Raw genomic sequence first — 16,345 nt, forward strand, 5'->3', positions numbered from 1 at the left:
TTTTTGAAGTATGACCTATATGGTTTTAATCAGTCATTTCCTAGAGCTCCCTCAAGAGACTTCACTCAGGCAAACATATATAACTTTGAATCATGTCTTCTTTTCTACAAATAATACCAAAATAAAATTAATACACTGGTTGATTCTGAGCGCATTAGAACATATCATTTATTTGGTGAGCATTAAAAAAGTGGGTGTTTTTGTACAATCAGACCATAGCAAGGCCTTCTGTCAAGCTGATTAATCACTGCGGTGGCAATAGGAAAAAGTGCATATAGGGATTATAATTGATTAGAGCCATGTACTGGATAGCAAAGAAAATTAAAAATCCGGCATCATTTCTTATTTTTATGTCACTTCTATTAATTTAACTCACCTAATTCAAAGCTCTATTATATACAGTTTCTATTTATTTTATCCCAGTGGGAGTATAGGCAGAAGGAACAGTAAAGATAGTTAAGTTCAAAGGAATGGAAGGAGCAAGGTAAAAATTAGATAATTGAATTTATATAGTAAAAAAAAAGTGGGCAGCGTTTTTTTGCTGCACAAAATCTATTTTTTCCCAAAGGGCAGATAAAGGTAATAGAAGTACATGAAATATATAGCCTCTACAGTGACAAAACTACAGTGGTTTAGGTAGCTAAAAGAGCCGTTAAGGCAGGGAGTTCGCATAAGAAGTTTGGGGTTAAAAATAACAAAAGAGCCCTAATGAAATCTAAATTCTAATCATTTTTTCTAATTATTTATATTTTGCCTTTCTCAAATGTATGAAGAAGCTTGAAAAAGTTGATAAAATGAATTGGGGCAAACATTTTAGTTTTAAATATGCCACTACAAAGGACTAATATGTCATATAAAGTAAATATTATTCTTTGCCCCCCCCCCCAATTCCCCCATATCAATCAAAGGGGCATAGCCTTTTGCACTTAGGTGGGCCCATCACAGGATACCATGTTTTACTAGGAGTGAGGGGAGATCAAACCTGGAACTTTGAGCCTATGATAATGGAGGTGGATACCTTCTACTAATCCTAAAACTATGGCAAAGTAATCTTGTACCAAATCTGACCAGGAGCATGGTGCCTCTGAAAATTTAAGCAATAACTTCTTACTCATTTTTATATACATTGTGGTTTATGCAGGGGCAAATTTAGATCCTGTGTTGCCCTAGGCACCAGACCCAAATACGCCCCTACGTTATGCGTGTGATGTCACGCACAATGTCACAATGACATCAACTGCACGTGCACAAAAAATTTCATTCTGCGAAGTGAAAAAAAAGGATCTAAAGATACAGAAGATTGCGCCTGTGATCTCCGCTGTGCTACTATGCATCAATAGGCCAGCTTTCCAAACAGGGACATTTTCCATTTAATGAACTCTGTGGAGAGGGAGCGGGGGGCAATTGAAGGCAGTCTATGGGGCTGTTTAATTTTCCTCATAGGTAGGATACAACCATAGAACAGGGTATTCTGATTTGAGGGAATATACACTATTCTTTCCTAGACAACACTCTGATCCACTGAAAAATTCACAGGTGGTGAAATGTGGAACTTCGCCACAGATCCATGCCTGGCAAGAAATATAACTTTTCACTTATATAGTGATAATACATCTGAAGATGTACTTAAAAAGTATAGAATAATGAACTCTGCATAAGCTATAAAATAAATCTATTACACCTTTATGCCACGGCTTTTTTTACAAGACATCACTTACATCCCATTACCCACATTTTTATGAATTAAAAGCTTTCACAACTGCCTGCAATTATTTTAGCTTCCCAACTTCACTAAAAGTACAATGAAATTCACACACTCTAAATGTGTTAATGCACTGACATAATGCACAAATCAGCTTGAATTTGCTGTCATCTCCCATTGTTGGAAAGAGCAAGTTTTTCAACCCTTATGACTGTAATAAGTTTTCAGTGTGCATTCTAATCACTCCATTGACATGACCTTAAGTTAATGTAAGATGCAGTATACTGGTGCCACTTAATACTGAACACGAAAATAACAGAAGACAATAAACCAGTATTAAAGCAAATAAATAAGTATAAGAACCTTAATTGGCACTTATAAATGTCAACAGACGCACCAAGCCATTAAGTTAATCCCCAGAGCAATGAAGGATATATAAGGGCTACAGGGGAAATCATCCCAGCATTCTATATACATATATTCAGCTTGATAAATAATACAGGTATGGGACCTGTTATCGAGAATGCTTGCGACTTGGGATATTCTAAATAAGGGATGTTTCCGTATCCTGGATCCCCATACCTTAAGTCTACTAAAAAATCAATTAATTAAACCCAATAGGCTTGTTTTGCTTCCAGTAACAAATAATTATATCTTAGTTGGTACCAAGTACAAGGTACTGTTTTATTATTACTACAGGGAAAAACAAAATATTTTTTACAAATTGGAAGTATTTGATTCAAATAGAGTCTTTAGGACATGGCTTTCCTGTAATTCACAATTTTCTGGATAACAGGTTTCTGGATAACAGGTCCCATACCTGTACTGAATTTGATAAGTGACTTACTGCTATATATAGGTATTACAGATACTTATTTGATTATACCCCTAAGCATGGCAGTTTGGGCAGCACTGGATTTGAAAATTACGCGGCCCTAGGCCTGCCACCTACTTTGCCCCCTCATATGGACCCACCCCCACAACGCATGCTCCCATCTAGTGTCCACTTTTATAGCTGCTTCCTTCACCCCAGAGCACTCACTCGTGTCTACAGACACCTCGACAGAGCGCTGGAGATTCAAATAACTTTCAGAATCTTACGCATATCCACTCCCCACTGCTCCGGGTGTCTGCCCCCCAAAAATTGCCACCCTAGGCTACTCCAAAAAGAAACACTTTGGACCAGAAAGGCCCGAGGCCCTTCCAACAAATCTGGGCCTGGGTTTGGGTCCTGAAGAATTTGTAGCAGGCATGATACACAAATAGACAACACCTTTGTAAATATAATAACAAGCCTTCATCATCCATTACATTGGTGGGTCAAGAACAAGTCAAAAGGGTTGAGGAGACGTATGCAAATAGACCAAAGGGATTCTGGGAACAAATTTTTTAGGAGCCTTAAGGAATTTGTTCCCAGAATCCCTTTGGTTCATTGGTGGGTCAATCAACTTGTGTCACAAAAGGAATCTTGATGCCAAATATTATCATCCTTTTGGAAGGTATTGTAATTTACTTGGACAAATGTTTTTTCCAGATTTCTACATTTAACACAACATTACTGTGGCTCGTTATAACTCCTAAACATTTTCTATACAGAAGATTTTGTACATTCTAGCTATAGTGCCAGGGAATGTTATCAGTTTGGGACTAGAATTCAAAATAGGCTGTAGAATTACACAGAGGCCCAAAGAGCCCGTACCAACCCAATAAATAGTGACTGGCTATGGCATCTTACAGCAGCCCCTTTGGCATTTGCCAGAACCCACAGATTGCCAGTCTGGAGCTGAATGTTATAGTGGCCACAAACGTACGCAGTACCTGGGGTTAAAAAAAAGAAACATGGAAACTCTTTGCCGGGGCAGGGACTAATGTGGATGATGTATAAGAGCTGAGGAATATGTTATGTTATATAAATACAGAATGATTTGCTTCACTTTTAATGAATGAATTATCTCATCTCTAATTAGACCGAGGCACCATGGGAGTGAAGGATTATTGTGCCTTTGACTGGTAGAATATAGGGTTTCAATGTCACCTTACAAGCATGCAACATACACTTGATTATATGTCTGCTTGCCAGCACCATTACCTTGGTGTTCTGTAATTACAAGAAGAACAATGTTTACAACTGGAATGTACCTGATGGCGAAGGAAGGGGGGGGGGGGCGTTATAGAATAAATGGGGCCATAAAGTGCCTCTTATAATAATACGCCTCAGTTAATAAATGCCCACAACTCCCATTTGAGTCAGTTCCATTAATTAGAATTGTAATAAGTACTTTTAGCAGCAGAGTAACGTGAAGAATATAATGCTGCTACAGCAAGCCTCAAGGTCCCCTGACAACCTACAAATTTGTCTAATACATCCATGACCTTGGCAATTATGATCTATCATTAAATATAATTTTAAAAACATATATCTCTCTGCTGTTATTACTGCTTCTTTACCCGCGATCATTCTCCCTTCTCTTTGACATATCACCTCTTCTAATGCGCTTAAATTATTAACGAGCACGCGGCTACCATTTCGGCATCGCATCCTCCTCCTCCTTCCCAAACCCTCATCATTTACCTCAAGTTAAAACCATGGAAAGTTTCCAGCCCCTGGCCTATTTTTAGATTTTCATCTGTGTTTTAGCAGTAAATAGATTTTGAAGAAAATGAACCCTCGCATTCCCCAGTCCCACATGAAAATCACAATTAATTGAGTTTGGGTCGTATTCAGTTTTATAGCTCTGTTTGTGCCATAAAAGATGATTAGTAATTTTAAATTCCATATTGCTATTGTAATTTGCTTTTATAGCAAGACAGCTTTGAACTATCCACCTTCCCTAATAGCTGAAAAAGATACTTTTTCCCATACAAATTTACAGGTTTGAAAAAAACACTGTTCCTTCACAGGCTTAGAAACAATATACTGAGGCAACAACTTCTAATAGATTTGTCTCAGACATTACAGATCATTTAATTGGAATGTACGCTGCCTTAATTGTATGATGTTCCATGTATAACGAAACATGACATTTATATCAGTTGATCAGTCAAACTCATTTTCCTCGGCGCATAGCTTCGGATCTGCCATCTAACGGGAATTGCTGTTTTATATGAATGATATAACTGTATTGACGTTATAGCGTAAATTCCAACATTCTACATTTCTATATTGGGATAATTGGCAGTAACTGCTAGGTTTGACACTAGCTATTTTACTTTGTTGAATGATAAACGCTTATTATAATCCATAATCAGGTTGATTAGAGCGCCGGAATATAATAAATAGTAGTATTCTAGTCCCCAGAATTCAAACTGAAAATCTCTTATGTCTTACCATCATGTTATTGCCAATATCATATTTTTGTAACTGTTAGTGATAGTGTTGGCTTGCCTATGGATAAGCTACTACCATGGGGGGCATTTGGGGCTCCGTAGCCTGATTGTCATATTTCTCTAGATAGGGGTTGTTCCAGGGGGTGCCCATCTGCTACTCACTACTTTGTTATTTCTTGAGCTAAATAAGACAAACAGGGAAATTGAAGCTACTCCATGTTTGGTATCTGTGCTTCGATAATCTAATTAGCCACTTCACAAGAACAAACCTGGAGTAGCTATTAGCTATAATTTTCCCGTTAGCCATGTTTAACTTATGAAATACAAAAATACATAGATCTCGTTGTAATTAAAGCAAAGGCAAGAAGTATGTTCTGCACAAGCCTTATTCATTGAACTCATTTTGAAAAAGGGATATAGTGACATTTAGGGGCACATTTACTAATCCACGAACGTCCGAAAAGCGTCCGAATGCGTTTTTTTCGTAATGATCTATATTTTGCGACTTTTTCGAGCGCTCAATACGAAAAAGTCGCGACAATTCGCGAAAGTCGTAATGGCTATGAAAAAGTCGCGACAATTCACGAAATTTGTAATGGCTATGAAAAAGTCGCGACAATTCACGAAAGTCATAATGGCTATGAAAAAGTCGTGACAATTCACGAAAGTCATAATGGCTATGAAAAAGTCTCGACAATTCATGAAATTTGTAATGGCTATGAAAAAGTTGCGACAATTCGCGCAGGTCGTAACGGCTACGAAAAAGTCACAAAAAATAAGAAAAAGTCGCAAAATGTTCGTTTTCCAATTCAAATTTTTCCAATTCGGATTCGTGGATTAGTAAATCAGCCCCTTAAAGTACAGGGCTATTAGGTAAATAGAAAAAGCAGTTCCAGTAGTGAGTTATATGTGCACGCTTTTCCACCATAATCAATTGCATAAAATGTAAAACATATCTTTTACTGTAAATAATACAGGTGTGGGATCTGTTATCCAGAATGCTTGGATCCTGGGGTTTTCCAGAAAAGGGGATCTCCCTAACTTAAGTCTACTAAAAAATTATTTAAACATTAAATAAACCCAATAGGATTGTTTAACCTCCAATATGGATTAATTACATATTAGCTGACATCAAGTACAAGGTACTGTTTTATTATCACAGAGGAAAAGAAAGTACGTTTTAAAAATTTGATTGAAATGAAGTCTACGGGTGATGGCCATCTCGTAATTTGGAGCTCTCTGGATAATGGGTTTCTGGATAACAGATCCCATGACTGTACTTAATAAAAACCACTTGCCAATCTTTATTCAGACAAATGAATGAAATGAGAAAGAAGTCTATCCTGAGCAAAGTAAAATTATTTAGCAACTATTTCAAGCTTGAAAACAAGCATATAGAATATTCAACCTAAGCCTCACAGTGCATTCTCACAAGAATTAGAAAATTAGATGTTTAAAATAAACTATATGTTTTTATACCTCTCATCACATTTTCAAATGTGGCACGGGGTGCAAGTTGCATCTAGCATTTTCAGTGGGGGTTGTATCACTCTTGGGGGCACATTTACAAAAGCACGAACGCTCCAAACGTATTTTCCCTGTTTTCTTTCGGGCGTCCGCACGACTTTTTCGTACGCCGCACGACTTTTTCGTACGCCGCACGACTTTTTCAGACGTTTGCACGAAAAAATCGGAAAGGTTTTACCACTGTTTACAATTGTTCGGTACGAAAATGTCATGACTTTCGGATCGCCAATACGATATTATCGTGACTAGTACGATTTTTTCGTAAGCATTTTCGTGATATTTGCGATCTTCCGAAAATTTCGTTTCCAATACGATTTTTTCCCATTCGTGATTCGGATTCGTGGATTAGTATATGTGCCCCTTGGTGTGCATTCAAAACATCATTTGCATCTGCTTTACTAGGGGCAAGTTTAGTGCACCAATTGGCACAAGCTGCTGTGGGAACCCAGTAAATATTTACAGGTCCAGAGTGGTGGGGGCTCCAGGGCTCCCCAGTGTCAACAGACACAGTTATGTACCACTCATCATAAGAGGCAGGACTAATATACTGACAAGCGTATGGAAGTTCAGGAGCATGTTTGGACACAAGTACCATAATGAATTGCGTTAACATTGTGTCCATTTTTGAGCACCTGCTGTTGCGGAAGTCTTTGTAAATAACTCAACCAGGGGGAGTAAAGCACTCAAAAACCACAAAAAATAAGTTAAAACAAAACTTTTTTTTTAATAAAAATTAAGTTTTTTGTTTTTAACTTATTTCTTGGTGATCTTTATGGTTCTGAGAGCCTAACTTTATGGTTCTGAGAGCCTAACTACCCTTTTTTGTGATTGACATATACAGTTTGCCACTCCCCCTGCTGAGGGTCTGGGGCTGGTGCACCTGGACTATGCTACATGTTTGGGGAATTATTGTTCACAGTATTCTACTATAATTCTGTGGTTCACTTTTTAATATGTTTTCCTTGTATTTTGTAGATTACCGTGATATCTTATGTAAGGATATCAGATATTGTTCAATATTTACATTGGTCCCTGGTGCGGCTTACAAGCTCAAACCTGTATACAGCACAAATTGGGGTAAGTTTCATCATGATACAATTAATAGGCTATATGTATTTTGAGTTTGGAAGGAGAATATTGTAGATGTATTTTGATCTGGTTGGAATCAGACTTATGTCCCCACTACTGCAAGGCTGATATGCTAACTAAGTGATCCCCAACCAGTGGCTTGTGAGCAACATGTTGCTCAGCAACTCATTGGATGTTGCTCCCAGTGGCCTCAAAGCAGGAGCCTATTTTTTGATTCCTGGCTTGAAGGCATTTTGGTTGCATAAAAACCACAAGTGCTGCCATACAGAGCCTCCTGTAGGCCGCTTGTCCACTTGGGGGCTACCAACAGCCAATTACAGCCCATATTTAACACACTCAGGAATGTGCTTGTGCTTGTGTTGCTCTCCTACTATTTTTATACTTGAATGTGGCTCAGGGGTAAAAAAGGTTGAGGACCTCTGGCTAACCACTTCTCCCCTTTATCCTTTTCTTTAGATATCAGCAAACAAACTTGTATTCAATTTCCATGTTGATGATATCACTCATTATGCTGTTGATACTATCTCTGGTTATTCAATTGAATCAATAGCAAGCACATTTTAAACTTAATACTCATTCAAAAATCTTTACCTGTGCTTGATGCTATATCCACAAAGGTTCCATCTCCTTTGTTTTGAAAGAGAAAATTTGGCCCATTCTCATTGTCGCAAAAGATATCTGAGGCAGCAGAGTTGACAATTGGTCCAACAGCTATACCGCGTCCTCCTGAAAAGATAAAATAATATACACCAATTAATATGTATGTTTAGAACTAGCAGTGATAATAATGCATTGTATTTAAGTTGGGAACCTTGCGATGCCCAGAGATTCTGTTTGATTCTGGACATAATGACTAATGAGATCTAATTCCTGAAGCCTCCAGGCCAATACATTATATTATAGATTTATCTTGCCCAGTGCTTCCAGTTCAATTAACTCTCTAAAATAGATCTGACTCCTCAGACTCTCAGTTATAATATCGAACAGGAATATTGCAAGTTGTTGCCCAGAAGACTAAGCCCTAGCATACCATTAAAGAATCTCATTTTTTTGTTTCATATCACTCTGAAAACGGCAAAGACAGGAGTTGCAATTATCTCACTATAACCATAAACAGAATATATACAGTGGCAACAATTGGCTGTGTGCTTGCAATTGTTTAACATTTCATATGCACTTTCCAATAGATGTCAACAAAATATATACCTTTTGTATAGTTAGGCGAATGTCCCATGGAGTGATTTAGTCACCGCGAGTACCTAATCGCTCCAAAATGCCTTTCCATTGGCAACAATGGCAATGGCCGGTGGAAAGTCAGGCACTTTTAACCAGACAGCCCTTCCAAAAACCAGGCTGTCCAGGTGAAAACCAGATAGGTGACAAACCTATGTACAGTAGGTTTATAGAGGTACTGCCCAGTCAAAGTTCAAAACAGTGTTCATTTACTTTGGTCTAACAGGATATTTAGAATGATCTGAGAGACTAATCAAAAAGGACTTGCAGGGCTGCGGATATGGGTCCCACTGGAACACTAACTTATAGTGGTTTTAAAAATATGTTTAAGGGGGCCCTGAAATTATTTTGTTGTGGCAAACACACATAGTAACATAGTAATTTAGGTTGAAAAAAGACGTACATCCATCACGTTTAACCATAATGTCTATATATAACCTGCCTAACTTCTAGTTGATCCAGAGGAAGGCAAAAAACCACATCTGAAGCCTCTTTAATTTGCCGCAGAGGGGAAAAAAAATCCTTCCTGTCTCCAAGATGGCAATCGGACCAGTCCCTGGATCAACTTGTACTAAGAGCTATCTCCCATAACCCTGTATTACCTCACTTGTACTGAGAGCTATCTCCCATAACCCTGTATTCCCTCACTTGTACTGAGAGCTATCTCCCATAACCCTGTATTCCCTCACTTGTACTGAGAGCTATCTCCCCTACCCCTGTATTCCCTCACTTGTACTGAGAGCTATCTCCCCTACCCCTGTATTCCCTCACTTGTACTGAGAGCTATCTCCCCTACCCCTGTATTCCCTCACTTGTACTGAGAGCTATCTCCCATAACCCCTGTATTCCCTCACTTGTACTGAGAGCTATCTCCCCTACCCCTGTATTCCCTCACTTGTACTGAGAGCTATCTCCCCTACCCCTGTATTCCCTCACTTGTACTGAGAGCTATCTCCCCTACCCCTGTATTCCCTCACTTGTACTGAGAGCTATCTCCCATAACCCTGTATTCCTCACTTGTACTAAGAGCTATCTCCCCTACCCCTGTATTCCCTCACTTGTACTGAGAGCTATCTCCCATAACCCTGTATTCCCTCACTTGTACTGAGAGCTATCTCCCATACCCCTGTATTCCCTCACTTGTACTAAGAGCTCCCATAACCCTGTATTCCCTCACTTGAGTTCAGCCTGTAAATCAGGGGTGGCCAGACTTTGTCCATCGATGATCTACCGTTGACTCCTCCCACAAGACGCAATGTACGTACGCGATGCAGCATATGTACGCATTCATGCATCCGCGCCGCACTTCCGCATCCCCCGGCTTCGTCGCGGCCCACTAGAAATCCACTGGTGAACCGCGATCGACGTCTTGGCCATGTAAATGAACAAAGCCACAAACTTCAAGGGGTGGTTAACTTTAGTATGTTTTAAAAAGGCCAATTCTTAGCAACTTTTCAACTGGTCTTCATTCTTTAGTATTTATAGTTTTTCAATTATTTGTATTTTTCTTCTGGCTTTTTCTGGCTTTCAAATGGGGTTCGCTGACCCTGGCAGCCCATTAACTATTGCTCTGTGAAGCTACAATCTTATTGTTATTGTCAGTCTTTATTCCTTATCTTCTATTCATGTGTTCTCCAATTCATATTCTATTCTCTAAATCAAACCACTGACTGGTTTCTAGGCTTTTTTGAACCCTAGCAACCAGGTAGCTGCTAAAATTCTAAACTGGAAGCTGCTGAACAAAACGCAAAATAATTTAAAAACCACAAATAATAAAATATATTGATCAAATTACAAACTGTCTCAGAATGTAACCCTCTACATGATACTAGAAGTTTATTTGAAGGTGAACAACCCCTCTGAGTTTGTTCTGCATATATAAAAATATTACTCAGAGGGTCTGGGATATCTGGATGGATCCAGCAAACGCCATCAATGATTAATGGGAGAATATTTAGTTGTTAGGTGAACATAGCTTTAAATATTGGTGTGTGTGTGTGTTTGTGTGTGTGTGAAACCTCAAAATATTATCACAATAGTGTATTTTCTGATGAGTAAACATGATATCTGCTGGGGTGTCAATTGAAGAGAAGCAGATTATGGTATTGAGAATATATTACGAGGCAATGTAGGTCAATGACAATCGTATTCCACCGTTCTGTACACAAGTGCAAATGTAACCATAGGGACAGAATCCTAATGACAAATATCTCGAGTAGGTAAATAAAGCAAACGTCCTTGAACTCTACCACTAGGGAGATATGTTTATTCCTAATGTGCTGCTTCTAAACTGTCAAGGTAACTTTTTAAGTAATATTAAAGAAGAACAAGAGCAGCCGCGTTTGTGTTGTGCTGGGAAAAATCTATCACTGGCAATGAAGTTTTAAATATGATTTATGGTAAAGACTGTAATACTTAGATGAATGTTTTCAATTATGGAAGCCAATTACTTTTAACTAATATTTGCTCCCATCTTATTAGATTTAAAAGCAATTAAAAACAAAATGTAGCTCATTAAGAAATGCCTTATTGTCACGTTTATAGAGTTTGTGTCAACAGATCATAACAAGCCCAAAGTGGTAATGCGGGCAGGGCTGTGTGCATTGGATTCTTCATTGCAGTATCTGCAGTAAAACTATAAAGGACAAGTGCAGCTCAGGACAACTCTGCCCTTCTATACAAAAACGTCAAGCTCATTTGCAGAGCTTTAATCTTCATTTGAAAGGTTGCTCTAGATAAACGTATGAAAAAACACATTTTGGCAAAGGTCACAAAGGTTTACATAAAAATAATAATATTATAAGCCAACTTCAGAAATGCTATTCCACACACACAGGGAGGGAGTGAGTAAATTGTAGGAAAGTCCCGGAGGGAGGAGTTCAGAATGGGTATAAAAGGAGCTAGCGAGGGCCTAGCTTGTGTTATAGCACAGCATAGTAGTGTGAGGAAGCTTAGGTTAATGAGAATGAGCAGCTAAAAATCCCATCCCACCAAGGAGTGAGTGGAAGTAGCTTCCTAGCTGGTACCCCACCAGTCAGGGTCGGAGTGAATAGTATTGTGTAGGAAGGCCCTCTGGGATTCGGCAAGAAGTAGCAAACTGTGTTGGAGTCCCACTGCAGAGCACCAGGCAAGGCTGGTATCCCTAGGAAGGCACTGGAAATTATCCAACTAATCTGGCATGTGTAAACTGTATCCTGATTGGTTGTGATCTGTGTGCCTGTGTTTGAAGAACAATTGCTGTATTGACATGAACCTTGGAGAAGAAAGAAATAAAGCACAACTCAGCACCCTTCATGTCTCCTGGTAATTACTGCCTAGTCCATCCTGCTCCTGTCTGTTCCTGTCTCTATGCCGGCTCCTTCCTGCTCCTGACTTTCAGTCTTGCAAGTCTTGAAATATTGTTCAGTTAGACTTATCCCCACTGTATTACAAGCAAAATCCTGACACAGATCTCTTTCTTCTAGCTGATCTTCCCCCAGATAAATCAACACCATTTTCAGATATGCAAAAACTGAACTGAGAGCTCTTTAACTAAATTTGACCCTCATTACTATATTAACAGCATGTTCATTAACTGTGTTGATTCAGCACACTGCTTTGGGGTAATCTTTAGATTTTTACCTTACTTTAGCCCACCTCATAACCACAATCAAACCTGGGCCTTTCTTCCTCACAGTATTGCCAAGATGTATCCCTTTCTCTGTCAATCATCTACGTTATTTATCTGTGCCACAATCCTGTCTTGCCTAGACTGCAGCAACTTTCTTTTCACAAGTCATTGAGACTCCCAACTCTCTTTCTATCAGTATATATTGAACTGCACTGTCAGAAAGAACCAGCCAAGAATATATGAGAAAATATTAATTTTAACATCCATTCTTGCTGTACACACCCTTGCATCTCCTTGTATTTCCATACATTCTTGGGCATCTTCTATGTCTCTGGCCTTCTTCTTACCTTAAGCATTCTATATCTGAAATAACTCTTCCTTAGCTTCTTCGAAATGACCTGCATGGCCTAATTTCAAAGTAACTAATTTATGTGCTTTCCTCATTGCAGATATACCCAAAAACTGAGTAGTGAAAAATAAAAAGTACTCAAATATTACTCAAGTACAAGTTTACTAAATTTCATAGCACATAAAGTACAAAGATTGTACGGCCATATGCCCAAGCATGCATTTACCTATAGAAACATCAATACATTCACTCACATATTCTGATATATACAGTAAAGACACTAACTCATATACAGGTATGGAACCTGTTATCCAGAATGCTTGGGACCTGAGGTTTTCTTATTTGGATTTCCATACCTTAAATCTACTAAGTAAAATAATTTAAACGTTGAATAACCCAACAGAATTGTTCTGCCTTGAATAAGGGGTAATTATATCTTAGTTGGGATCAAGTACAAGGTGCTGTTTTATTATTACAGAGAAAAAGGACAACATTTTTTAAAATTTCAATTATTTTATTAAAATGGACTCAATGAGAGATCAATTGGAGGCCTTCCCATAATTTGGAGCCTTATGTATAACAAGTTTCCAGATAAAAAATCCCATCCCTGTCTAACAACTGTAGACGCAAAGACATACACACACATACATACTGTAAGCACACAGACACTAATTACTATTCCAAGGTAAACATACACAGAAATATACATACAGGCAAATACCTTAACATAGGGGGAACATAGGTTTATTTGAAGCCCACTGAAATGAATAGTCTGGCTTACGTACTGTGTGCAGCATACAGTAAAGGATATTATACAGGGAAATTCTCCAGTCCAAAAAAAACCCAGTATTTTTCTTTTTAGCTCAGAGAAAGAAATTATTTGTTTTGACATTTATGCATAAAATGTAGAAAGCCATAACTGTGCACATCAAAAATAATTGCACAGAATGCCATACACTTTTAAAAAGGTAGTAAAAAAAATGTTCTCAGGGAATACATTTCCTTTACTTATTTATATATCAGATCAATTAAATAGAGTAACATAAGGCCTGTTGAGGTGACAAAAGCTCCAAGAAACATTTGCTGTTACAGACCTTTATAGATATAATACGTCGGAGAGTAACATCACGCAGAGCGCGTCTCTCTCTTTACCTACATTTTGAGGACAAACATGAAAAAAAAAAGTCGCAGCTTAACAACACAAAAATAAAGGAGACAAATGGTGACAAATGAGAAAAAAACTTGAAGCTCTTACAGAAAGCACACTGTAAAAATCCCAACATGTTAACCCAAATGTAGCTTCTATAGTATTAGTATTAAATGCCAGTCATTCTACTGTGGTCAAATCACATTGCTGCCTGTTGTGTTGAGGAACACATCATTGAGCCTGTGCACTCATTGCCCTGATGGGATTTTTAAATCTGCCCGATGGACATCAGACCATTGAATGCTTTTATCAGCCCATGCATGGCCACCTATACTAAGGAAGATTTGTTTTACAATGTAGAGCAACCCTCTTTTAGCACCAAGAAATAATCTAAAATGTTCACTATATTATGAGGATGCACACCTGCTTTGCCTATTTTAACACAATTTTAAATAGGCAAAGCAGATATTGTGCCATAATAATACTATGCTGCACAAGGAAAAGATCACAGCTTTAAAAGAAGACAGTCCATCGCACAATGGTACACAAGAAGCTGATACTGAGGAGCAAATAGTATGCTATTAATACTTTTAAAAGAGAAATGCCAGCACAGCTAGCCCAACAAAAAATGAATAAAGATATGTATTTGGAAAGCCCAACAGAACTATATTCCAGTGCTCTCTGTCACAAACATGTCATGTCAAGCCTGGTATTTGGTAAGTCCAAGAAGGAGGTTCACCACCCTTTTTAATTATAACTGCTAAGTAGCAGTCTTGCAACGTGCAAAAGGCTGTTATTGACCTTAATGATCAATAGCAATAAAAAGCAACATGGAAAATCATGAATAGGTTAAACTGGGCCATATGCTGCTGCTCTGGGAATACCAGTTTGATGATTCCCCTTCATCTATGCTACTGGACTGGCACAATTACTCTATCCCCTTCACTAGACCTACAGACACCTGTATGGCAAATACATCTCTGGAGACATGGGACACATGAAATGAGGCCTGCTTCACTTTTAAGGTTTGTTGGGCATATACAACTTGACAAATTGCTTCCTACACACAGCAGTAGATGCTGAGTTGTGTGGCGTCTAAAACACCATTGTTTTCTTATTCTGCTACACTCAAATGTGAGCCCAGAACAATTCTTTTTGAAATGATGTCTAGCATATTATATAACCTATTCTGCTTTCTTTTATTTTTTATGCACCCAGTGAAGCCTCATGGGTAAGGCCTAGGTGTTGGGTGCAATGACTTGGTAAAACAGTTTTGAAACTTCTGACCTAGTATACATCGAGGGAATCGACCAAGTGGACTGGAGGTTAGCCCACTAGGATTTGGCATCACCAGGATTACACCTTAAGTGAACATACATTTATCTATACAACAAACAGTAACCATTGTTTCCTCTAAACATATCCTGAAAAATGTATGCTCTATTTAGCAACAGTTGTCATTGTAATGAAATTATCAGCACCATTGTATTTACATTTTCATATGTATCTCACTTCACATTTTACTTTACTGTATGTTTCTTACAAAACCAAGAGATAATGCAGGAAAATAATATCTAATATGGGCAACATGGCATTTGGCTATAATTTAACTTTGTATCTAAGTCTAGATCAGTGACTATCCAAGTATGCAGCAAATTAAATAGAGTCATAAAGCTAATGAGCATTTTGGGGGTTCTGGGTTACCCGGTGATAGGAAATGTCAAACAATATTGATATAGCCAATCATAAGGCATAAGTTATTGCTAGTACTTTGGATTACTGGGATATCAGCAAGTCGGAGCTAAAACCACATAAGCATGCAGGCTCACAAAGCCTTAACATCTATCTTCCACTTCTGACATGTTTCCCATTCCAGGAGAATTGCTAAATCTAATTTGATGATAGCTACTGGTTAACATCTCAAGCTGTTCATAACACACAATTAACTGTCACCATGGCAACTTTATTTTTAATTAATCGCCGTAGAAATATCAAGACACAATGGAACCATAACAAAGAAATCATTTGAAATCTATTAGGCTGATCATTGCCACCAAATAGGTGAAGAATGGATATGTGTCATTTTACTTTCCCATCAGTTCTAGCCTGATATTGAGAAAGGCATCGAACTGCAAAATATTGTTTCTGAGTGACTACAGGAAACTTCATACATTTCTAGAAACCTTTACAAATGAGTAGAGTACTTTTCTGACAACCTCAGAAATGATAAAGTAAAGAAAAGCAGATTTTGGAAATGACGACGATCCTAAAGCCTCAGGTGCTTAAGGACTAAAGGGTACAGACATAGGGACTATTGTAGCTCACCTAGGCTAGGGTTGAACATTTGCAAATTGACTATCC

At 38.2% G+C, this 16,345-nt stretch overlaps 1 protein-coding gene across 4 annotated transcripts in view; it reads right to left on the reverse strand.

Annotated features, from left to right (window-relative positions):
• The window catches only part of crtac1 (cartilage acidic protein 1), a 302,413-nt gene that overhangs the window by 78,330 nt on the left and 207,738 nt on the right, over positions 1 to 16,345 (reverse strand). For all 4 annotated transcript variants that reach the window (XM_031905179.1, XM_012966738.3, XM_031905180.1 and 1 more), the window contains 1 exon segment: positions 8,237 to 8,371. In XM_031905179.1, coding sequence (XP_031761039.1) covers positions 8,237 to 8,371 — 135 coding nt within the window.

The sequence above is a fragment of the Xenopus tropicalis genome, chromosome 7, assembly GCF_000004195.4.
Source record: "Xenopus tropicalis strain Nigerian chromosome 7, UCB_Xtro_10.0, whole genome shotgun sequence".
Lineage (NCBI taxonomy): Eukaryota > Metazoa > Chordata > Amphibia > Anura > Pipidae > Xenopus > Xenopus tropicalis.